The 25,610-nt window shown below is 41.2% G+C and overlaps 2 protein-coding genes across 2 annotated transcripts; both read left to right on the forward strand.

Moving 5' to 3' along the window:
* Positions 1-6,423: 6,423 nt before the first annotated feature.
* On the forward strand, positions 6,424-15,527 carry LOC136758696 (alpha-(1,3)-fucosyltransferase 7-like). The gene is made up of 3 exons (XM_066713279.1): positions 6,424-6,702; positions 6,921-6,963; positions 9,770-15,527. The coding sequence occupies exon 3, from the start codon at positions 9,842-9,844 to the stop codon at positions 10,892-10,894; it is 1,053 nt and encodes a 350-aa protein (XP_066569376.1). The 5' UTR covers positions 6,424-6,702; positions 6,921-6,963; positions 9,770-9,841; the 3' UTR covers positions 10,895-15,527.
* A 3,031-nt stretch (positions 15,528-18,558) lies between these two features.
* LOC136758697 (alpha-(1,3)-fucosyltransferase 7-like) lies at positions 18,559-23,780 on the forward strand. The gene is made up of 2 exons (XM_066713281.1): positions 18,559-18,639; positions 21,442-23,780. Exon 2 carries the CDS (start codon positions 21,514-21,516, stop codon positions 22,564-22,566), a length of 1,053 nt encoding a protein of 350 aa, XP_066569378.1. The 5' UTR covers positions 18,559-18,639; positions 21,442-21,513; the 3' UTR covers positions 22,567-23,780.
* Positions 23,781-25,610: the final 1,830 nt, after the last annotated feature.

Here is a 25,610-nt window from a genome sequence, read left to right on the forward strand (position 1 = left end):
CCTTGTTGGCAATCACAGAGGTCAGACGTTTTCTTGTAGTTAGCCCACCAGGTTTGCACACATCTCCAGGAGGGATTTTGTCCCACTCCTCTTTGCAGATCCTCTCCAAGTCATTAAGGTTCGAGGCTGACGTTTGGCAACTCGAACCTTCAGCTCCCTCCACAGATTTACTATGGGATTAAGGTCTGGAGACTGGCTAGGCCACTCCAGACCTTAATGTGCTTCTTCTTGAGCACTCCTTTGTTGCCTTGGCTGTGTGTTTTGGGTCCATTGGTCATGTTGAATACCATCCACGACCCATTTTCAATGCCCTGCTGAGGGGAAGGTGGTTCTCACCCAAGATTTGACGGTACATGGACCCGTCCATCGTCCCTTTGATGCGGTGCAGTTGTCCTGTCCCCTTAGCAGAAAAACACCCCCAAAGCATATAGTTTCCACCTCCATGTTTGACGGTGGGGATGGTGTTCTTGGGGTCATTCCTCCTCCTCCAAACACGGCGAGTTGAGTGATGCCAAAGAGCTTGATTTTGGTCTCATCTGACCACAACACTTTCACCCAGTTCTCCTCTGAATCATTCAGATGTTCATTGGCAAACTTCAGATGGGCCTGTACATGTGCTTTCTTGAGCAGGAGGACCTTGCGGGCGCTGCAGGATTTCAGTCCTTCACGGCGTAGTGTGTTACCAATTGTTTTCTTGGTGACTATGGTCCAGCTGCCTTGAGATCATTAACAAGATCCTCCCGTGTAAGTTCTGGGCTGATTCCTCACCGTTCTCATGATCATTGAAACTCCACGAGGTGAGATTTTGCCATGGAGCCCCAGACCGAGGGAGACTGACAGTTATTTTTGGGTTTCTTCATTTGCGAATAATCGCACCAACTGTTTTCACCTTCTCACCAAGCTGCTTGGCGATGGTCTTGTAACCCTTCCAGCCTTGTGTAGGTCTACAATCTTGTCCCTGACATCCCTTGGACAGCTCTTTGGTCTTGGCCATGGTGGAGAGTTTGGAATCTGATTGATTGATTGCTTCTGTGGACAGGTGTCTTTTATACAGGTAACAAGCTGAGATTAGGAGCAGTCCCTTTAAGAGAGTGCTCCTAATCTCAGCTCGTTACCTGTATAAAAAAACACCTGGGAGCCAGAAATCTTGCTGATTGATAGGGGATCAATACTTATTTCACTCATTAAATGTGCAAATCAATGTATAACTTTTTTTGAAATGCGGTTTTTCTGGATTTTTGTTGTTATTCTGTCTCTCTCACTGTTAAAATACACCTCCATTAAAAATTATAGACTGATCATTTCTTTGTCAGTGGGTAAACGTACAAAATCAGCAGGGGATCAAATACTTTTTCCTCCCGTTATATATATATATATTCTGTCATCTACATTTATGTACACTGCAAGTTCAACCTTATCTGAAAAAATAAACTGTAAATGGAAACTATATGTAAAATAATGTGATGTATTATAAACAATTGTAAATACCCCTTAATAAAGTTCTGCATAGAAATATTAACAATAAAGAATTTTCGTAAGCAATTAACAGCAATAAAGACAGCATTATGATAATTAACTGATTAACTATTTTTATTTGCTTTTATATTAAATTATATTGTTAACCCATTTCTTCACAGTAATTGACATTCAATAAGTAGTTTCTATTTTATTCAATTTTATATTAAAGCAATAGGTTTTATTACATCAACTATGAAGTATTGTGCATTTTTTTGCAGTAGATACGGTTTGTTTAGTTTTGAAAGTATATTAACCAATCAAATGAGAGAGGGCATGGTTCTTTGTTGTCAATGCAGGAAGTGGTATCATGGAGCTTGCCTTTCAACAAACCATACAACTTCCCAAAGTATTTCATCTGTGAGACCTGCTTGTAAATCAATAGGTGTGTGTGTGAAAACACTCCTATTATGTTTTTAGTGTGTTTTCAGTAGTCCAGGCCTGTCATTCCACTTTTATTTTTTATATTAGGATATTTTAAAGGGAAGTGTCTTCAGGGATTTTAGGATTCCTGTGTGGGACTTGGAGATATATGTTTCCCCATTGTAGTCTATGGGCATTCCACTCCCCAATTATAGTTAATGGGCATTATGTTTTGTCATTTGTTTTAGTCTGTCCCTTTTATTTCACAGAAAATCTATTTCCAAAAAGCAATTGTTATAAGCTCGGGGTTTGTAACTTGCGATATTGTCTGATACTTCGTCAACCTCGTCTGAATGTCACTGTTTCAGCGATCAGTACTAATTTGAAAATGAGCGCGATGCTGATTGGCTAAAATGGATATATTGCCCTTTGATATAAATCGGGAATGTGAAATGTCGCGTTTCGGGGGGAGGAAAAAGGTTTTTAACATTGGGATTTACAAATCATCACTCGTTTTAAAATTAACTGTATACTACGTGAAAAGAGTACCCTCTAGGAGTATATCCATATCAAGAACCCTGAATTATGTGTGGCATTGGCTTAATTATGACGTTTTGGCACAAACCTGTCATGAGTGGTGCATAACGGCATTAATCACTTTGGGTTGTTTTCACTAATTGATTATATTATTTTTTGTGTTTCTCTTTATTGCTGTTGCACTTTATTCACTTATCACGTTCTATTTTCTTTACTGGTTGTTGTGGTTGGTTTAATTGTGTGCTTATTTAATTATAATATTTTTGGTGTTGGGTTATTGATAAAATGCTGAGTACGGCTCACCGCTGGACATTCCCACGTGGATTTCCCGGGGTCAACAAAACTAATTGCTTTCACTTGCCCCCCTAGCCCAGGGAACAGGCTATTAACAGCCTGGAAATCGCCTTTAAGCGGGAGAGAAACAGACCTACAGCGCTTCACTTGTTCCACTTTTTGTTGTTCCAGCCTTATTCCACAATTGATTAAAACTAATTATTTTCCCTAAAAATTCTACAAACAATACCCCTAATGACAACATGAAAGAAGTTTGACATCTTTGCAAATGTATTAAAAATAAAAAAGTACATAAAACAGCCACCGCAAACCCGAATGACCAGGGCAGGGGAGGAAGGGCAGAGGAAGACGGCAGAGAATTAGCCTATGCGACCAGTTGCTTATTCAGTGGATTACAAATTTGTCGAAGAAAATTGGACCGGCGTGGAGGAAAATCGGCAGGCGAATTGACGGCGAGAGGCTCCGAGGAGGCTGGTATGGGAACGGGGGTTATACGTGTGATTAGACGATTAAATGAACAGAGCATGGATACGGTTGTGAAGACCACTCATTGAAAAATGGACGTGTTGCTGATCCGCTTTCAGTGGTTAGGATCGGGGTATTGTATCGCCGACTGCCCACTGCGGCGACGGGTTTTACTGCTGTGACTGTACCTGAGAGAGAGAGATTAATGGATTGTATTCTTGCATGGTTGCACAGACTCTTGTGGTCTGCATGGTGTACCGGGACGTGTTCACTTTGCTTTATTTGGCACAGAGACTTATCTTGCTTATCTTTTGCTTGCAGGACTCCGACTTCCTTGTCCTTTGCAGAGATCACTGGTGAAGCCGAAGGGCTCGTGGCTACAACGGTGGCGTGCGCTTACCTGCGGGGCTCGTGGGTGGTCCCCGCTGCGGGAATACATTGAGACCGAGTTTAGGAAATAGTACAGAACTTTAGTAAATGTATCGTTTTAGTCATTTTCTATTTGTTTTGGTGAGGGTTTTAGGATTTTAACTTGCCCCGTTTTATTAAAGGCATTGAGTCGTTTTAGGGAAATTAACAGTTTCTACATTATAATTCTGTGTATGTGGTACTGAACAGACTTCGTGCCCTGTATCATTTATAAATAGTGTAAAAATAAAAACTTGTACCTACCTTACTCATCCGTGTGGTGGTGCCTTGGGGTCCGTCGAGCCTGCTCGGGGAGAAAATATTATTGGGTTGCGACGACACGTATAAGGCAGTTAACTACGCTGCATACGCCTCCCAGTCACCGCATCTCGGCTTGTGTCTCTGGGCTTCCCGCAACCAGCCTGTCTATGCTTTCCCTGACACTCTCTCTCTTCCGAGACATTCCTCCCTACTTTTATACAGGTGCAGCAATCACTTCAAGCATTGTCAATCTGTTGATCATTACCCATTAAACAAATCTGTATAATCCCTAATATTTGACCCGTTTACAACAGCATCCTATAATAGAATCGGATTAAATGGATCAAGACATTTGATCATGAACCCTGGGTTTGCAAAGTGATCAAGATTTAATTCCAAAGGAAAGCTAATCAGAGGATAGCAGTTGCAAGTCTGCAAACAAAAATAATAATGGCAATAATATGATATGTAGAAAATCACGTTTCAGGAAACAACACTATTGTAACTCTTTCTCAATGACTAATGTTATTATACAGCTCAGATTGTTGGCTATATTATATTCAGTACAGTCTACCGCATAAACTACATGTCTGGTGGCTGTAGAAAAAAAGTGTATATAATGTATTCATTTGAGGAGTTTACAGCTGGAACGCAGTATAGGTATTTAACTAAAACTTACTAAACTTACTAAATTTACCTTAGCTACTGCTGGACTGGATGACTGACTTCAAATCTTTGATTGAATCTTAATGGACTGACCAACCGTAACCATCACAACACACAATTTGATTGGCCTGTTGAGTGTTGTGGGCGGAATGCTTGGAATTTGAATATATTGCTCCTTCATTTATTGGTCTATTTGTCTGTCACCCACCATTTTCTTCCCCCGTGACAGTGTACACAATTTGTACTCTGTAACAAATGCCTTTTTAGAAGTAGCAAAGTACAATGCTTCACTCAAAACATACTTAAGTAAAAGTAAAATTACCAAATTTGAAAAATACTCAAATGTAAATGTAAAATCTACTAAGTTACAGGAACGAGAGTAGTTTCTACCCTTGCTAAGAAGTTTAAAAAGCTGGATTTCCCATCTGTTCAGGAGTATTTGCAATGAATGTGCTCAGACTAACCTCAACTACAAACCAACAAAGTTGTTACTGTTTTGGTCTCCCCCTGTCTTTTTGGCGGGGAGGGAGGGGCATGAGGAGTATATATTGCCCAGCAGGTATTGTAAATGTTCTTTAGTGATTTGTCCTACCCGCATGTTTTCAAACAGAATGAACACACTCATTTTCATAAAGATGCATTTAATAATGGTAGTGACAGTTATCAAATGATCACTGTCTGACTTTAGTAATTGCTGTGCATTTTGTTCTGCAGTAACAACTAAATCACTATCTTCCATTCCATATGACAGGGCTGCTCAGCTCATCATCACAGCACCAGTATAACTGGTGTAACCTGTACCTGTGCTTTTCTATAAGGCAGATGGCCACGTCTGGTTACGAAAAATAAATATACATAAACGTAGTAGGGTTTTGATTAATCTTTATTATGATAATGTGTGTAGTGTTTCCTATATTGTATTTTGGTTATTAATTGCACAAGCTTGTTGTATTTTGTTTTTACTTAGCATCCCTAATCTACTTCTCTCTTCTCCGTGGGACTGTCTGAGTAACTGCGTGACTGACTGACCCGCGTCTGCCCCAACACACCCCTTGTTGCCTACCAACCACTATGATCTGTTTATTATCTGTTATATTTTAGTATTTTCGACTACTAAGGTTTTTTTTTTTCTTGCCATATTGTCTTAATCAAAAACATACAGCTGATAAGTATTGATTGCATATAGGAAACTGATAGACAGGGTTATTTGTGTATAACTATTTAAATGGATAATTTGTTTGTGCTATCGTTCACTATAAATAGTTGAATTGACCTCAACTACGAAACCTTGATATAACATTTTGTACAATATTAGTCCAAGTTAAACCTTGTTTTATTGATATGGCAGAGCTGTTTTATTGGAGACAATTGGCATTTCTTGTTCTAAATTAGACCTAATAAATTCTGTACATAACAACCTTGGAGTATGATTACTTGGCTTCTTCTGGAGAAAAGAACCTGGTGTGGGGAACCATCCATTGGAGGTCCTTGTCCTTGGTAAACTCAGGGTGGTGTAGTACAGCTGTAACCTCCCAAGTAACTTACCTGTTACATATACATATACACACACATTCATATACACTATAAAATAATGAACAGTAATTTGCAATTAGCTTGTCTGAAAATTAAATTTAATCCTGACCAAAATCCAAAATTATAATAATAATTTAACTTAGATTTCTGATATTTAAAAAATCATTTTATGAATGATGAAAACAGCTGTTTTACTGGACATATTAAATTTTAACAACAATTGTGAAATAATAAAGATAAGGGAAAAACTCTACAACTGTCACCGATGTGTGCAGAGAGAGAGAGATAGAAATATGATCTAAAGAATCTGAATACAAAATGTCATGTCATGTCAGGGAATGCAGTTTCTTGCAACCTTGTTAGAATCTTGTTTTTCTTGTTATTATAATTATAATTTGTGTGTGCCTGGGATGTGAGTGTGTGAAAGTGTGTGGGGTGTTTGTGTGTGTGAACACTGTGCAGTGAGATCAGTGGTTGATCTAAGACAGTCAGGTGTCTGAGTCACGGCAGGACCAACCAGCCACAGGTGGTATGAGCAGAGTGGGCAGGGTCCGGGAGCAGCTCTGCTCTGCTCTGCCTCTCCTTCTCTCACCTTCTGCTCACCGCACATATATTTGTATATATTAATCAGACGAATTTCATATAAAAGCACAGATTCAGGTAAACCAGATATAATTCATTATAATTGGCAGCTGGCCATAATGATGAGGTGATGAGGGAGCAGCCTTGTCATGCTATGGAATGGAAAATAAAGAGTTGCTGCATGTTAAAATACACCATAATTACTTAAGCCACTAAACAATGAACAGCCCAGTACAGCAGAGTGCTGTGATCTATTGAGCGTGTTCACACCTGAAGAGTCAACTTTGTCTCACCAGCTCGGCAGCATCACCCGAGACTCCAGGACCAGCCAGCAAGCAGGTATGAGCAGAGTGGGCAGGGGCTGGGCTCCCCTTCTTTCACCCTCTCCTAATCTCCTTCACCCTCTCCATTCTGATTTCTCCACTACTCGCTGTATTCTCTCAGGCTGTGCACACTCTCTCTCTCTCTCTCTCTCTCTCTCTCTCTCAGCACTGATTGGTGACAGTTGGAGAGTTTTTCCTTTTTCCTTATTTCTTCATAATTGTTAAAATTTCGTTGGTCCAGTAAAACAGTTGTTTTCATCATTTGTAAAATGTTTTTTGTATATCGGAAATCTTAGTAAACTTTTTTTGTTCAGGATTAAATTAAATTTTCTGATTAGCTAATTTCATTACTATTCAGATTTTTAATAGTGTATATATTTGTGTGTGTAGATACATGTATATCTTTATATATTGTATATTTACACCCCACCAACCCAGCACACGGAGGAGTGGTGTGTGCGGCTCCCCACCTTCATTCCCAGACTGACATTTTTTTTAAACAACATTTCTTTCAAATCTTGAAAGTTCACACTGAGTAATGCTAACGGTGAGATAATTGACATTGAGTGGCAGCAGAAACTGAAGAGAACATACTGAAATATGTTGATTGCCTAAGTATTCAGACTCCTCAACTCTGTATGTGGAGAAGGCACCTGCAACAATAACAGGAACTAGACTGGGCCACTTGAAGTCATTCACTGTCTTATTCTTAAGCCACTCCAGTGTAGCTTTTGCCTTGTGCTTTGGATTATTGTCCTGCTGATACAGTTAGGTCCGTAAATATTTGGACAGTGACACAATTGTCATAATTTTGGCTCTGTACGCCACCACAATGGATTGGAAAGGAAGCAATCAAGATGTACTTTAAGTGTAGACTTTCATCTTTAATATGAGGGTAGTTACATCCAAAATGTGTGACCGGTGTAGGAATTACACCCATTTTTATATGTGGTCCCCCCAATTTTATGGGCTCAAAAGTATTTGGACAAACTAACATAATCATGAATTAAATTGTGAGTTTTAATACTTGGTTGCAAATCCTTTACAGTCAATGACTGCCTGAAGTCTGGAACCCATAGACATCACCAGATGCTGGGTTTCTTCCCTGGTGATGCTCTGCCAGGCCTGCACTGCAGCTGTCTTTAGTTCCTGCATGTTCTTGGGAGGTCTTGCCTTCAGTTTTGCCTTCAGCAAGTGACATGCTGCTCAATTGGATTCAGGTCAGGTGATTGACTTGGCCACTGCAGAACATTCCACTTCTTCGGCATCTGCACTGTGTAGCGCCGTCCAAAGAGTTTTTGAAGCATTTGGCTGAATCTGAGCAGATAATATAGGCCTAAACACTTCATAATTCATCCTACTGCCCTTGTCAGCAGTCACATCATCAATAAATACAAGGGAACCAGTTCCCTCGGCAGCCATACATGCCCATGCCATAACATGCTGCACAGATGAGGTGGTATGCTTCAGATCATGAGCAGTTCCTTCCCTTCTCCATACTCTTCTCTTCCCATCATTCTGATGCAAGTTGATCTTTGTCTCATCTGTCCATAGGATGTTGTTCCAGAACTGTACAGGGTTCTTTAGATATTGTTTGACAAAAACTAATCTGGTCTTCCTGTTTCCTGTTTACACCTTGTGGTAAACCCTCTGTATTTACTCTGGTGAAGTCTTCTCTTGATTGTTGACTTTGACACAGATACGTCTACCTCCTGGAGGGTGTTCTTGATCTGGCCAACTGTTGTGAAGAGGTTTTTCTTCACCAGGGAAATAATTATTCTGTCATCTACCACTGTTGTTTTCCATGGTCTTCCAGGCCTTTTGGTGTTCCTGAGCTCACCAGTGCATTCTTTCTTTTTAAGAATGTACCAAATAGTTGATTTGGCCACACCTAATGTTTTTGCTATCTCTCTGATTGTTTGTTTTGATTTCTATGGCAAAACTTCAGGCAAAATGCCCCAAGTACAAGCAGGAACTAAAGACAGCTGCAGTACAGGCCTGGCAGAGCATCACCAGGAAAGAAACCCAGCATCTGGTGATGTCTATGGGTTCCAGACTTCAGGCAGTCATTGAATGCAAAGGATTTGCAACCAAGTATTGAAACTACACTTAAAGTACATCTTGATTGCTTCCTTTCAAATCCATTGTGGTGGCATATAGAGCCAAAATGATGACAATTGTGTCTCTGTCCAAATATTTATGGACCTAACTGTAGGTTAATTTTAACCCCAGTTTTAAGCCTTTAGCAGACTGAAACAGGTTTTCCTCTAGTTTTTACCTGGTGCTTTATCCTATGCTATGCTGTGTTAGTCCTGAGGCAAACTTAATGCTTGGTATTTAGACAGAAATGTTCCAGGTCATTCTTGTCTGACAACTCCTTCTGCCACATTTTTGCAGGATCACTCAGGTGCTTTGAGATGGCATATTTATAGTAATGTTCTGTGGTGTTCTGGATATTGTTCTGGATATCTCAGCCATTGAACTCTGTAGCTCTTTGAGATTTCTAATTTGAACGTGTTGAGTAGGTTGTGTTTGTAGCACAATAATTCCTACTTCACAGTGTCATGACTGCAAGCTTTAAAGCAACAAAATGTGAAAACTGTTAGGGGGTCTGAATACTGTGGCAAGCAAGGTATTTAAAGAGATATTTAACAGACCTTTTACTACTAATAGCAGTTATTGTTTTTATTCTTCTTTTTCATCTTCTTCATCCTATGATTATTTCATTTTTAGGGCTGGCTCATCTGTTCTTGTTTTGTATTAATCCCCTCACTCCCTCTCTCTCTCACAACCTCATCCATTGCCTATGCTCTTGCACACAGAGGCAGAAGGACCGCAGAAAATACATTTCAGCACTGCGAAGCAACCGTTCTCCTCCTCTCCAACTCTCCATCATGGAACAGATGTTCAAGGTGCTGCTGCCAGCACCACGCCTGCAGCTCCTGCTCCTCCCTCTGCTCCTTGTGCTCCTGCTGATCTGGTACAACCCGCAGCTGCTGCCCCTGGGCAGAGGAGCCCCCCGCCCCCACAACGTCACCGTTCTGGTCTGGCACTGGCCATTTGCCTATGCCTACCCCCTGCATGGTGACGTGTGCAACACTAACAATGGCCTCCCCAGCTGCCATCTCACTGACAACCGCTCCCTCTATGAGCAGGCGGACGCAGTGATCTTCCACCACCGAGAGATCACCAGCCGGGCCGTGGTTCTGCCCATTAACCGGCCCCGGCCTCCTGGACAGAAGTGGGTCTGGATGTGTGTAGAATCACCGTCCCGCATCGGAAACCTGACCTGGCTCAACGGCCTCTTCAACTGGACCCTGACCTACCAGTGCAACGCAGATATCTACGTTCCCTACGGGAAGCGGATACCCAGGAGGGGGAATAGCAGCAGCAGCTACACAATCCCCCAGAAGCGCTCAGACAAGCTGGCCTGCTGGGTGGTGAGCAACTACAAGGAGAGACACAGGAGGACCACGATTGCCAAGGAGCTGAGTGAGCTGATTCCCCTGGACATGTATGGACACTCTGTGAACAAGCCACTGGACCAACGCAAGCTGTGGAGCACCATCTCACAGTACCGCTTCTACCTGGCGTTTGAGAACTCAGAGCACCACGACTACATCACTGAGAAGCTGTGGCGCAACTCTTACATGTCCGGCACGGTGCCCGTGGTGCTGGGTGCCCCCCGCTCCGACTACGAGGCCGTGGCCCCCCCCATCTCCTTTATTCATGTGGACGACTTCCCCTCTGCGCGGGAGCTCGCTGAATTCCTGCGCGCAGTGGCCTCCAATGAGACACGCTACCAGCAGTATTTCCAGTGGCACCGTGACTGGGAGGTGCAGGAGTACAGGGGTTGGCTAGGCAGGATCTGTGAGGCCTGCGTCCAGTACCACAATGCGCCCTCCAGGAAGGTGTACCAGGATCTGCAGGGCTGGTTTGGCAGCTAACAGAGCAACTCATGACACCCCACTGCAGTGCAATACAATGAATGTGTTTGGGGTTGCAGCTGTCTGTGCTGATGCTGACCCTCGAGGGGCTTAACATGTTACAAACAGTGTCTGATTGGTAATTTCTAATAACTATAGCAGTGATTTCATTGGCATTCTAAACTAAGCCTACCAATATCATCAATATTATTACCATTATTACTCATGAATAATAAATATTATCTTCTAAATTGCCAGCTACATTGGAAGGTCATTTGCGGATAGCAAAATAGGTTTGAAACACTTCTACTCTAATAAGAAGCAAGTAAGGAAATTAAGATGCTGATAAACTAGAAAAAAGTAACTGAGAAGCAGAGGTGGAAAGAGTACTGAAAAATCCTCCTCAGGTAGAAGTACTGTTACTTTGATGAAATTTTACTCAAGTAGAAGTAAAAGCACTGGTATAAAAAACTACTCAAGTAAAAGTAAAAAGTAGCTCATTTAAAAAGTACAGATTGCAGAGATGTGTAAAAATAAAGTAATGGTTCTATTGATTTAAAAGTTTGTGTTTTTATTATTATTTCTAAAAGGCTGTAGCTGATATTTAAATAAATTAATACAAATAAAATCACAATACCTACTTACCTAGAACACAAACAAATGTGGATATAACTTTATTGTGGGGAACATCACTGGTCAGGACAGGAGGCCATATTTGGCACAGACTAAAATGAATGACAAACGGAACGCGCATTGACTACAATGGGGAAAAACTTCGACTTAGTACTTGGTGGCAAAACCCTTGTTGGCAATCACAGAGGTCAGACGTTTCTTGTAGTTAGCCACCAGGTTTGCACACATCTCAGGAGGGATTTTGTCCCACTCCTCTTTGCAGATCCTCTCCAAGTCATTAAGGTTTCGAGGCTGACGTTTGGCAACTCGAACCTTCAGCTCCCTCCACAGATTTTCTATGGGATTAAGGTCTGGAGACTGGCTAGGCCACTCCAGGACCTTAATGTGCTTCTTCTTGAGCCACTCCTTTGTTGCCTTGGCTGTGTGTTTTGGGTCATTGTCATGTTGGAATACCATCCACGACCCATTTTCAATGCCCTGGCTGAGGGGGAAGGTGGTTCTCACCCAAGATTTGACGGTACATGGACCCGTCCATCGTCCCTTTGATGCGGTGCAGTTGTCCTGTCCCCTTAGCAGAAAAACACCCCCAAAGCATAATGTTTCCACCTCCATGTTTGACGGTGGGGATGGTGTTCTTGGGGTCATTCCTCCTCCTCCAAACACGGCGAGTTGAGTTGATGCCAAAGAGCTTGATTTTGGTCTCATCTGACCACAACACTTTCACCCAGTTCTCCTCTGAATCATTCAGATGTTCATTGGCAAACTTCAGATGGGCCTGTACATGTGCTTTCTTGAGCAGGAGGACCTTGCGGGCGCTGCAGGATTTCAGTCCTTCACGGCGTAGTGTGTTACCAATTGTTTTCTTGGTGACTATGGTCCCAGCTGCCTTGAGATCATTAACAAGATCCTCCCGTGTAGTTCTGGGCTGATTCCTCACCGTTCTCATGATCATTGAAACTCCACGAGGTGAGATTTTGCATGGAGCCCCAGACCGAGGGAGACTGACAGTTATTTTGGGTTTCTTCCATTTGCGAATAATCGCACCAACTGTTGTCACCTTCTCACCAAGCTGCTTGGCGATGGTCTTGTAACCCATTCCAGCCTTGTGTAGGTCTACAATCTTGTCCCTGACATCCTTGGACAGCTCTTTGGTCTTGGCCATGGTGGAGAGTTTGGAATCTGATTGATTGATTGCTTCTGTGGACAGGTGTCTTTTATACAGGTAACAAGCTGAGATTAGGAGCAGTCCCTTTAAGAGAGTGCTCCTAATCTCAGCTCGTTACCTGTATAAAAAACACCTGGGAGCCAGAAATCTTGCTGATTGATAGGGGATCAAATACTTATTTCACTCATTAATGTGCAAATCAATGTATAACTTTTTTGAAATGCGTTTTTCTGGATTTTTTTGTTGTTATTCTGTCTCTCACTGTTAAAATACACCTACCATTAAAATTATAGACTGATCATTTCTTTGTCAGTGGGTAAACGTACAAAATCAGCAGGGGATCAAATACTTTTTTCCCTCACTGTATATATATATATATATTCTGTCATCTACATTTATGTACACTGCAAGTTCAACCTTATCTGAAAAAATAAACTGTAAATGGGAAACTATATGTAAAATAATGTGATGTATTAAAACAATTGTAAATACCCCTTAATAAAGTCTGCATAGAAATATTAACAATAAAGAATTTTCGTAAGCAATTAACAGCAATAAAGACAGCATTATGATAATTAACTGATTAACTATTTTTATTTGCTTTTATATTAAATTATATTGTTAACCCATTTCTTCACAGTAATTGACATTCAATAAGTAGTTTCTATTTTATTCAATTTTAATATTAAAGCAATAGGTTTTATTACATCAACTATGAAGTATTGTGCATTTTTTTGCAGTAGATACGGTTTGTTTAGTTTTGAAAGTATATTAACCAATCAAATGAGAGAGGGCATGGTTCTTTGTTGTCAATGCAGGAAGTGGTATCATGGAGCTTGCCTTTCAACAAACCATACAACTTCCAAAGTATTTCATCTGTGAGACCTGCTTGTAAATCAATAGGTGTGTGTGTGAAAACAATCCTATTATGTTTTTAGTGTGTTTTCAGTAGTCCAGGCCTGTCATTCCACTTTTATTTTTTATATTAGGATATTTTAAAGGAAGTGTCTTCAGGATTTTAGGATTCCTGTGTGGGACTTGGAGATATATGTTTTCCCCATTGTAGTCTATGGGCATTCCACTCCCCAATTATAGTTAATGGGCATTATGTTTTGTCATTTGTTTTAGTCTGTCCCTTTATTTCACAGAAAATCTATTTCCAAAAAGCAAATTGTTATTAAGCTCGGGTTTGTAACTTGCGATATTGTCTGATACTTCGTCAACCTCGTCTGAATGTCACTGTTTCAGCGATCAGTACTATTTTGAAAATGAGCGCGATGCTGATTGGCTAAAATGGATATATTGCCCTTTGATATAAATCGGGAATGTGAAATGTCGCGTTTCGGGGGGAGGAAAAAAGGTTTTTAACATTGGGATTACAAATCATCACTCGTTTTAAATTAAACTGTATACTACGTGAAAAGAGTACCCTCTAGGAGTATATCCATATCAAGAACCTGAATTATGTGTGGCATTGGCTTAATTATGACGTTTTGGCACAAACCTGTCATGAGTGGTGCATAACGGCATTAATCACTTTGGGTTGTTTTCACTAATTGATTTATATTATTTTTTGTGTTCTCTTTATTGCTGTTGCACTTTATTCACTTATCACGTTCTATTTTCTTTACTGGTTGTTGTGGTTGGTTTAATTGTGTGCTTATTTAATTATATTATTTTTGGTGTTGGGTTATTGATAAAATGCTGAGTACGGCTCACCGCTGGACATTCCCACGTGGATTTCCCGGGGTCAACAAACTAATTGCTTTCACTTGCCCCCCTAGCCCAGGGAACAGGCTATTAACAGCCTGGAAATCGCCTTTAAGCGGGAAGAGAAACAGACCTACAGCGCTTCACTTGTTCCACTTTTTGTTGTTCCAGCCTTATTCCACAATTGATTAAACTAATTATTTTCCTAAAAATTCTACAAACAATACCCCATAATGACAACATGAAAGAAGTTTGACATCTTTGCAAATGTATTAAAAATAAAAAAGTACATAAAACAGCCACCGCAAACCCCGAATGACCAGGGCAGGGGAGGAAGGGCAGAGGAAGACGGCAGAGAATTAGCCTATGCGACCAGTTGCTTATTCAGTGGATTACAAATTTGTCGAAGAGAAATTGGACCGGCGTGGAGGAAATCGGCAGAGCGAATTGACGGCGAGAGGCTCCGAGGAGGCTGGTACTGGGAACGCGGGTTATACGTGTGATTAGACGATTAAATGAACAGAGCATGGATACGGTTGTGAAGACCACTTCATTGAAAAATGACGTGTTGCTGATCCGCTTTTCAGTGGTTAGGATCGGGGTATTGTATCGCCGACTGCCCACTGCGGCGACGGGTTTTACTGCTGTGACTGTACCTGAGAGAGAGAGAGATTAATGGATTGTATTCTTGCATGGTTGCACAGACTCTTGTGGTCTGCATGGTGTACCGGGACGTGTTCACTTTGCTTTATTTGGCACAGAGACTTATCTTGCTTATCTTTTGCTTGCAGGACTCCGACTTCCTTGTCCTTTGCAGAGATCACTGGTGAAGCCGAAGGGCTCGTGGCTACAACGGTGGCGTGCGCTTACCTGCGGGGCTCGTGGGTGGTCCCCGCTGCGGGAATACATTGAGACCGAGTTTAGGAATAGTACAGAACTTTAGTAAATGTATCGTTTTAGTCATTTTCTATTGTTTTGGTGAGGGTTTTAGGATTTTAACTTGCCCCGTTTTATTAAAGGCATTTGAGTTCGTTTTAGGGAAATTAACAGTTTCTACTATTATAATTCTGTGTATGTGGTACTGAACAGACTTCGTGCCCTGTATCAGTTATAAATAGTGTAAAAATAAAACTTGTACCTACCTTACTCATCCGTGTGGTGGTGCCTTGGGGTCCGTCGAGCCTGCTCGGGGAGAAAATATTATTGGGTGCGACGACACGTATAAGGCAGTTAACTACGCTGCATACGCCTCCCAGTCACCGCATCTCGGCTTGTGTCTCTGGGCTTCCCGCAACCAGCCTGTCTATGCTTTCCCTGACACTCTCTCTCTTCCGAGACATTCCTCCCTACTTTTATACAGGTGCAGCAATCACTTCAAGCATTGTCATCTGTTGATCATTACCCAATTAAAACAAATCTGTATAATCCCTAATATTTGACCCGTTTACAACAGCATCCTATAATAGAATCGGATTAAATGGATCAAGACATTGATCATGAACCCTGGGTTTGCAAAGTGATCAAGATTTAATTCCAAAGGAAAGCTAATCAGAGGATAGCAGTTGCAAGTCTGCAAACAAAAATAATAATGGCAATAATATGATATGTAGAAAATCACGTTTCAGGAAACAACACTATTGTAACTCTTTCTCAATGACTAATGTTATTATACAGCTCAGATTGTTGGCTATATTATATTCAGTACAGTCTACCGCATAAACTACATGTCTGGTGGCTGTAGAAAAAAAGTGTATATAATGTATTCATTTGAGGAGTTTACAGCTGGAACGCAGTATAGGTATTTAACTAAAACTTACTAAACTTACTAAATTTACCTTAGCTACTGCTGGACTGGATGACTGACTTCAAATCTTTGATTGAATCTTAATGGACTGACCAACCGTAACCATCACAACACACAATTTGATTGGTCTGTTGAGTGTTGTGGGCGGAATGCTTGGAATTTGAATATATTGCTCCTTCATTTATTGGTCTATTTGTCTGTCACCCACCATTTTCTTCCCCCGTGACAGTGTACACAATTTGTACTCTGTAACAAATGCCTTTTTAGAAGTAGCAAAGTACAATGCTTCACTCAAAACATACTTAAGTAAAAGTAAAATTACCAAATTTGAAAAATACTCAAATGTAAATGTAAAATCTACTAAGTTACAGGAACGAGAGTAGTTTCTACCCTTGCTAAGAAGTTTAAAAAGCTGGATTTCCCATCTGTTCAGGAGTATTTGCAATGAATGTGCTCAGACTAACCTCAACTACAAACCAACAAAGTTGTTACTGTTTTGGTCTCCCCCTGTCTTTTTGGCGGGGAGGGAGGGGCATGAGGAGTATATATTGCCCAGCAGGTATTGTAAATGTTCTTTAGTGATTTGTCCTACCCGCATGTTTTCAAACAGAATGAACACACTCATTTTCATAAAGATGCATTTAATAATGGTAGTGACAGTTATCAAATGATCACTGTCTGACTTTAGTAATTGCTGTGCATTTTGTTCTGCAGTAACAACTAAATCACTATCTTCCATTCCATATGACAGGGCTGCTCAGCTCATCATCACTGCACCAGTATAACTGGTGTAACCTGTACCTGTGCTTTTCTATAAGGCAGATGGCCACGTCTGGTTACGAAAAATAAATATACATAAACGTAGTAGGGTTTTGATTAATCTTTATTATGATAATGTGTGTAGTGTTTCCTATATTGTATTTTGGTTATTAATTGCACAAGCTTGTTGTATTTTGTTTTTACTTAGCATCCCTAATCTACTTCTCTCTTCTCCGTGGGACTGTCTGAGTAACTGCGTGACTGACTGACCCGCGTCTGCCCCAACACACCCCTTGTTGCCTACCAACCACTATGATCTGTTTATTATCTGTTATATTTTACTATTTTCGACTACTAAGGTTTTTTTTTTTCTTGCCATATTGTCTTAATCAAAAACATACAGCTGATAAGTATTGATTGCATATAGGAAACTGATAGACAGGGTTATTTGTGTATAACTATTTAAATGGATAATTTGTTTGTGCTATCGTTCACTATAAATAGTTGAATTGACCTCAACTACGAAACCTTGATATAACATTTTGTACAATATTAGTCCAAGTTAAACCTTGTTTTATTGATATGGCAGAGCTGTTTTATTGGAGACAATTGGCATTTCTTGTTCTAAATTAGACCTAATAAATTCTGTACATAACAACCTTGGAGTATGATTACTTGGCTTCTTCTGGAGAAAAGAACCTGGTGTGGGGAACCATCCATTGGAGGTCCTTGTCCTTGGTAAACTCAGGGTGGTGTAGTACAGCTGTAACCTCCCAAGTAACTTACCTGTTACATATACATATACACACACATTCATATACACTATAAAATAATGAACAGTAATTTGCAATTAGCTTGTCTGAAAATTAAATTTAATCCTGACCAAAATCCAAAATTATAATAATAATTTAACTTAGATTTCTGATATTTAAAAAATCATTTTATGAATGATGAAAACAGCTGTTTTACTGGACATATTAAATTTTAACAACAATTGTGAAATAATAAAGATAAGGGAAAAACTCTACAACTGTCACCGATGTGTGCAGAGAGAGAGAGATAGAAATATGATCTAAAGAATCTGAATACAAAATGTCATGTCATGTCAGGGAATGCAGTTTCTTGCAACCTTGTTAGAATCTTGTTTTTCTTGTTATTATAATTATAATTTGTGTGTGCCTGGGATGTGAGTGTGTGAAAGTGTGTGGGGTGTTTGTGTGTGTGAACACTGTGCAGTGAGATCAGTGGTTGATCTAAGACAGTCAGGTGTCTGAGTCACGGCAGGACCAACCAGCCACAGGTGGTATGAGCAGAGTGGGCAGGGTCCGGGAGCAGCTCTGCTCTGCTCTGCCTCTCCTTCTCTCACCTTCTGCTCACCGCACATATATTTGTATATATTAATCAGACGAATTTCATATAAAAGCACAGATTCAGGTAAACCAGATATAATTCATTATAATTGGCAGCTGGCCATAATGATGAGGTGATGAGGGAGCAGCCTTGTCATGCTATGGAATGGAAAATAAAGAGTTGCTGCATGTTAAAATACACCATAATTACTTAAGCCACTAAACAATGAACAGCCCAGTACAGCAGAGTGCTGTGATCTATTGAGCGTGTTCACACCTGAAGAGTCAACTTTGTCTCACCAGCTCGGCAGCATCACCCGAGACTCCAGGACCAGCCAGCAAGCAGGTATGAGCAGAGTGGGCAGGGGCTGGGCTCCCCTTCTTTCACCCTCTCCTAATCTCCTTCACCCTCTCCATTCTGATTTCTCCACTACTCGCTGTATTCTCTCAGGCTGTGCACACTCTCTCTCTCTCTCTCTCTCTCTCTCTCAGCACTGATTGGTGACAGTTGGAGAGTTTTTCCTTTTTCCTTATTTCTTCATAATTGTTAAAATTTCGTTGGTCCAGTAAAACAGTTGTTTTCATCATTTGTAAAATGTTTTTTGTATATCGGAAATCTTAGTAAACTTTTTTTGTTCAGGATTAAATTAAATTTTCTGATTAGCTAATTTCATTACTATTCAGATTTTTAATAGTGTATATATTTGTGTGTGTAGATACATGTATATCTTTATATATTGTATATTTACACCCCACCAACCCAGCACACGGAGGAGTGGTGTGTGCGGCTCCCCACCTTCATTCCCAGACTGACATTTTTTTTAAACAACATTTCTTTCAAATCTTGAAAGTTCACACTGAGTAATGCTAACGGTGAGATAATTGACATTGAGTGGCAGCAGAAACTGAAGAGAACATACTGAAATATGTTGATTGCCTAAGTATTCAGACTCCTCAACTCTGTATGTGGAGAAGGCACCTGCAACAATAACAGGAACTAGACTGGGCCACTTGAAGTCATTCACTGTCTTATTCTTAAGCCACTCCAGTGTAGCTTTTGCCTTGTGCTTTGGATTATTGTCCTGCTGATACAGTTAGGTCCGTAAATATTTGGACAGTGACACAATTGTCATAATTTTGGCTCTGTACGCCACCACAATGGATTGGAAAGGAAGCAATCAAGATGTACTTTAAGTGTAGACTTTCATCTTTAATATGAGGGTAGTTACATCCAAAATGTGTGACCGGTGTAGGAATTACACCCATTTTTATATGTGGTCCCCCCAATTTTATGGGCTCAAAAGTATTTGGACAAACTAACATAATCATGAATTAAATTGTGAGTTTTAATACTTGGTTGCAAATCCTTTACAGTCAATGACTGCCTGAAGTCTGGAACCCATAGACATCACCAGATGCTGGGTTTCTTCCCTGGTGATGCTCTGCCAGGCCTGCACTGCAGCTGTCTTTAGTTCCTGCATGTTCTTGGGAGGTCTTGCCTTCAGTTTTGCCTTCAGCAAGTGACATGCTGCTCAATTGGATTCAGGTCAGGTGATTGACTTGGCCACTGCAGAACATTCCACTTCTTCGGCATCTGCACTGTGTAGCGCCGTCCAAAGAGTTTTTGAAGCATTTGGCTGAATCTGAGCAGATAATATAGGCCTAAACACTTCATAATTCATCCTACTGCCCTTGTCAGCAGTCACATCATCAATAAATACAAGGGAACCAGTTCCCTCGGCAGCCATACATGCCCATGCCATAACATGCTGCACAGATGAGGTGGTATGCTTCAGATCATGAGCAGTTCCTTCCCTTCTCCATACTCTTCTCTTCCCATCATTCTGATGCAAGTTGATCTTTGTCTCATCTGTCCATAGGATGTTGTTCCAGAACTGTACAGGGTTCTTTAGATATTGTTTGACAAAAACTAATCTGGTCTTCCTGTTTCCTGTTTACACCTTGTGGTAAACCCTCTGTATTTACTCTGGTGAAGTCTTCTCTTGATTGTTGACTTTGACACAGATACGTCTACCTCCTGGAGGGTGTTCTTGATCTGGCCAACTGTTGTGAAGAGGTTTTTCTTCACCAGGGAAATAATTATTCTGTCATCTACCACTGTTGTTTTCCATGGTCTTCCAGGCCTTTTGGTGTTCCTGAGCTCACCAGTGCGTTCTTTCTTTTTAAGAATGTACCAAATAGTTGATTTGGCCACACCTAATGTTTTTGCTATCTCTCTGATTGTTTGTTTTGATTTCTATGGCAAAACTTCAGGCAAAATGCCCCAAGAACAAGCAGGAACTAAAGACCGCTGCAGTACAGGCCTGGCAGAGCATCACCAGGAAAGAAACCCAGCATCTGGTGATGTCTATGGGTTCCAGACTTCAGGCAGTCATTGAATGCAAAGGATTTGCAACCAAGTATTGAAACTACACTTAAAGTACATCTTGATTGCTTCCTTTCAAATCCATTGTGGTGGCATATAGAGCCAAAATGATGACAATTGTGTCTCTGTCCAAATATTTATGGACCTAACTGTAGGTTAATTTTAACCCCAGTTTTAAGCCTTTAGCAGACTGAAACAGGTTTTCCTCTAGTTTTTACCTGGTGCTTTATCCTATGCTATGCTGTGTTAGTCCTGAGGCAAACTTAATGCTTGGTATTTAGACAGAAATGTTCCAGGTCATTCTTGTCTGACAACTCCTTCTGCCACATTTTTGCAGGATCACTCAGGTGCTTTGAGATGGCATATTTATAGTAATGTTCTGTGGTGTTCTGGATATTGTTCTGGATATCTCAGCCATTGAACTCTGTAGCTCTTTGAGATTTCTAATTTGAACGTGTTGAGTAGGTTGTGTTTGTAGCACAATAATTCCTACTTCACAGTGTCATGACTGCAAGCTTTAAAGCAACAAAATGTGAAAACTGTTAGGGGGTCTGAATACTGTGGCAAGCAAGGTATTTAAAGAGATATTTAACAGACCTTTTACTACTAATAGCAGTTATTGTTTTTATTCTTCTTTTTCATCTTCTTCATCCTATGATTATTTCATTTTTAGGGCTGGCTCATCTGTTCTTGTTTTGTATTAATCCCCTCACTCCCTCTCTCTCTCACAACCTCATCCATTGCCTATGCTCTTGCACACAGAGGCAGAAGGACCGCAGAAAATACATTTCAGCACTGCGAAGCAACCGTTCTCCTCCTCTCCAACTCTCCATCATGGAACAGATGTTCAAGGTGCTGCTGCCAGCACCACGCCTGCAGCTCCTGCTCCTCCCTCTGCTCCTTGTGCTCCTGCTGATCTGGTACAACCCGCAGCTGCTGCCCCTGGGCAGAGGAGCCCCCCGCCCCCACAACGTCACCGTTCTGGTCTGGCACTGGCCATTTGCCTATGCCTACCCCCTGCATGGTGACGTGTGCAACACTAACAATGGCCTCCCCAGCTGCCATCTCACTGACAACCGCTCCCTCTATGAGCAGGCGGACGCAGTGATCTTCCACCACCGAGAGATCACCAGCCGGGCCGTGGTTCTGCCCATTAACCGGCCCCGGCCTCCTGGACAGAAGTGGGTCTGGATGTGTGTAGAATCACCGTCCCGCATCGGAAACCTGACCTGGCTCAACGGCCTCTTCAACTGGACCCTGACCTACCAGCGCAACGCAGATATCTACGTTCCCTACGGGAAGCGGATACCCAGGAGGGGGAATAGCAGCAGCAGCTACACAATCCCCCAGAAGCGCTCAGACAAGCTGGCCTGCTGGGTGGTGAGCAACTACAAGGAGAGACACAGGAGGACCACGATTGCCAAGGAGCTGAGTGAGCTGATTCCCCTGGACATGTATGGACACTCTGTGAACAAGCCACTGGACCAACGCAAGCTGTGGAGCACCATCTCACAGTACCGCTTCTACCTGGCGTTTGAGAACTCAGAGCACCACGACTACATCACTGAGAAGCTGTGGCGCAACTCTTACATGTCCGGCACGGTGCCCGTGGTGCTGGGTGCCCCCCGCTCCGACTACGAGGCCGTGGCCCCCCCCAACTCCTTTATTCATGTGGACGACTTCCCCTCTGCTCGGGAGCTCGCTGAATTCCTGCGCGCAGTGGCCTCCAATGAGACACGCTACCAGCAGTATTTCCAGTGGCACCGTGACTGGGAGGTGCAGGAGTACAGGGGCTGGCTAGGCAGGATCTGTGAGGCCTGCGTCCAGTACCACAATGCGCCCTCCAGGAAGGTGTACCAGGATCTGCAGGGCTGGTTTGGCAGCTAACAGAGCAACTGATGACACCCCACTGCAGTGAAATACAATGAATGTGTTTGGGGTTGCAGCTGTCTGTGCTGATGCTGACCCTCGAGGGGCTTAACATGTTACAAACAGTGTCTGATTGGTAATTTCTAATAACTATAGCAGTGATTTCATTGGCATTCTAAACTAAGCCTACCAATATCATCAATATTATTACCATTATTACTCATGAATAATAAATATTATCTTCTAAATTGCCAGCTACATTGGAAGGTCATTTGCGGATAGCAAAATAGGTTTGAAACACTTCTACTCTAATAAGAAGCAAGTAAGGAAATTAAGATGCTGATAAACTAGAAAAAAGTAACTGAGAAGCAGAGGTGGAAAGAGTACTGAAAAATCCTCCTCAGGTAGAAGTACTGTTACTTTGATGAAATTTTACTCAAGTAGAAGTAAAAGCACTGGTATAAAAAACTACTCAAGTAAAAGTAAAAAGTAGCTCATTTAAAAAGTACAGATTGCAGAGATGTGTAAAAATAAAGTAATGGTTCTATTGATTTAAAAGTTTGTGTTTTTATTATTATTTCTAAAAGGCTGTAGCTGATATTTAAATAAATTAATACAAATAAAATCACAATACCTACTTACCTAGAACACAAACAAATGTGGATATAACTTTATTGTGGGGAACATCACTGGTCAGGACAGGAGGCCATATTTGGCACAGACTAAAATGAATGACAAACGGAACGCGCATTGACTACAATGGGGAAAAACTTCGACTTAGTACTTGGTGGCAAAACCCTTGTTGGCAATCACAGAGGTCAGACGTTTCTTGTAGTTGGCCACCAGGTTTGCACACATCTCAGGAGGGATTTTGTCCCACTCCTCTTTGCAGATCCTCTCCAAGTCATTAAGGTTTCGAGGCTGACGTTTGGCAACTCGAACCTTCAGCTCCCTCCACAGATTTTCTATGGGATTAAGGTCTGGAGACTGGCTAGGCCACTCCAGGACCTTAATGTGCTTCTTCTTGAGCCACTCCTTTGTTGCCTTGGCTGTGTGTTTTGGGTCATTGTCATGTTGGAATACCATCCACGACCCATTTTCAATGCCCTGGCTGAGGGGGAAGGTGGTTCTCACCCAAGATTTGACGGTACATGGCCCCGTCCATCGTCCCTTTGATGCGGTGCAGTTGTCCTGTCCCCTTAGCAGAAAAACACCCCCAAAGCATAATGTTTCCACCTCCATGTTTGACGGTGGGGATGGTGTTCTTGGGGTCATTCCTCCTCCTCCAAACACGGCGAGTTGAGTTGATGCCAAAGAGCTTGATTTTGGTCTCATCTGACCACAACACTTTCACCCAGTTCTCCTCTGAATCATTCAGATGTTCATTGGCAAACTTCAGATGGGCCTGTACATGTGCTTTCTTGAGCAGGAGGACCTTGCGGGCGCTGCAGGATTTCAGTCCTTCACGGCGTAGTGTGTTACCAATTGTTTTCTTGGTGACTATGGTCCCAGCTGCCTTGAGATCATTAACAAGATCCTCCCGTGTAGTTCTGGGCTGATTCCTCACCGTTCTCATGATCATTGAAACTCCACGAGGTGAGATTTTGCATGGAGCCCCAGACCGAGGGAGACTGACAGTTATTTTGGGTTTCTTCCATTTGCGAATAATCGCACCAACTGTTGTCACCTTCTCACCAAGCTGCTTGGCGATGGTCTTGTAACCCATTCCAGCCTTGTGTAGGTCTACAATCTTGTCCCTGACATCCTTGGACAGCTCTTTGGTCTTGGCCATGGTGGAGAGTTTGGAATCTGATTGATTGATTGCTTCTGTGGACAGGTGTCTTTTATACAGGTAACAAGCTGAGATTAGGAGCAGTCCCTTTAAGAGAGTGCTCCTAATCTCAGCTCGTTACCTGTATAAAAAACACCTGGGAGCCAGAAATCTTGCTGATTGATAGGGGATCAAATACTTATTTCACTCATTAATGTGCAAATCAATGTATAACTTTTTTGAAATGCGTTTTTCTGGATTTTTTTGTTGTTATTCTGTCTCTCACTGTTAAAATACACCTACCATTAAAATTATAGACTGATCATTTCTTTGTCAGTGGGTAAACGTACAAAATCAGCAGGGGATCAAATACTTTTTTCCCTCACTGTATATATATATATATATTCTGTCATCTACATTTATGTACACTGCAAGTTCAACCTTATCTGAAAAAATAAACTGTAAATGGGAAACTATATGTAAAATAATGTGATGTATTAAAACAATTGTAAATACCCCTTAATAAAGTCTGCATAGAAATATTAACAATAAAGAATTTTCGTAAGCAATTAACAGCAATAAAGACAGCATTATGATAATTAACTGATTAACTATTTTTATTTGCTTTTATATTAAATTATATTGTTAACCCATTTCTTCACAGTAATTGACATTCAATAAGTAGTTTCTATTTTATTCAATTTTAATATTAAAGCAATAGGTTTTATTACATCAACTATGAAGTATTGTGCATTTTTTTGCAGTAGATACGGTTTGTTTAGTTTTGAAAGTATATTAACCAATCAAATGAGAGAGGGCATGGTTCTTTGTTGTCAATGCAGGAAGTGGTATCATGGAGCTTGCCTTTCAACAAACCATACAACTTCCAAAGTATTTCATCTGTGAGACCTGCTTGTAAATCAATAGGTGTGTGTGTGAAAACAATCCTATTATGTTTTTAGTGTGTTTTCAGTAGTCCAGGCCTGTCATTCCACTTTTATTTTTTATATTAGGATATTTTAAAGGAAGTGTCTTCAGGATTTTAGGATTCCTGTGTGGGACTTGGAGATATATGTTTTCCCCATTGTAGTCTATGGGCATTCCACTCCCCAATTATAGTTAATGGGCATTATGTTTTGTCATTTGTTTTAGTCTGTCCCTTTATTTCACAGAAAATCTATTTCCAAAAAGCAAATTGTTCTTAAGTACGGGTTTGTAACTTGCGATATTGTCTGATACTTCGTCAACCTCGTCTGAATGTCACTGTTTCAGCGATCAGTACTATTTTGAA

Source organism: Amia ocellicauda, chromosome 9 (genome assembly GCF_036373705.1).
Source record: "Amia ocellicauda isolate fAmiCal2 chromosome 9, fAmiCal2.hap1, whole genome shotgun sequence".
In the NCBI taxonomy this organism is placed as follows: domain Eukaryota; kingdom Metazoa; phylum Chordata; class Actinopteri; order Amiiformes; family Amiidae; genus Amia; species Amia ocellicauda.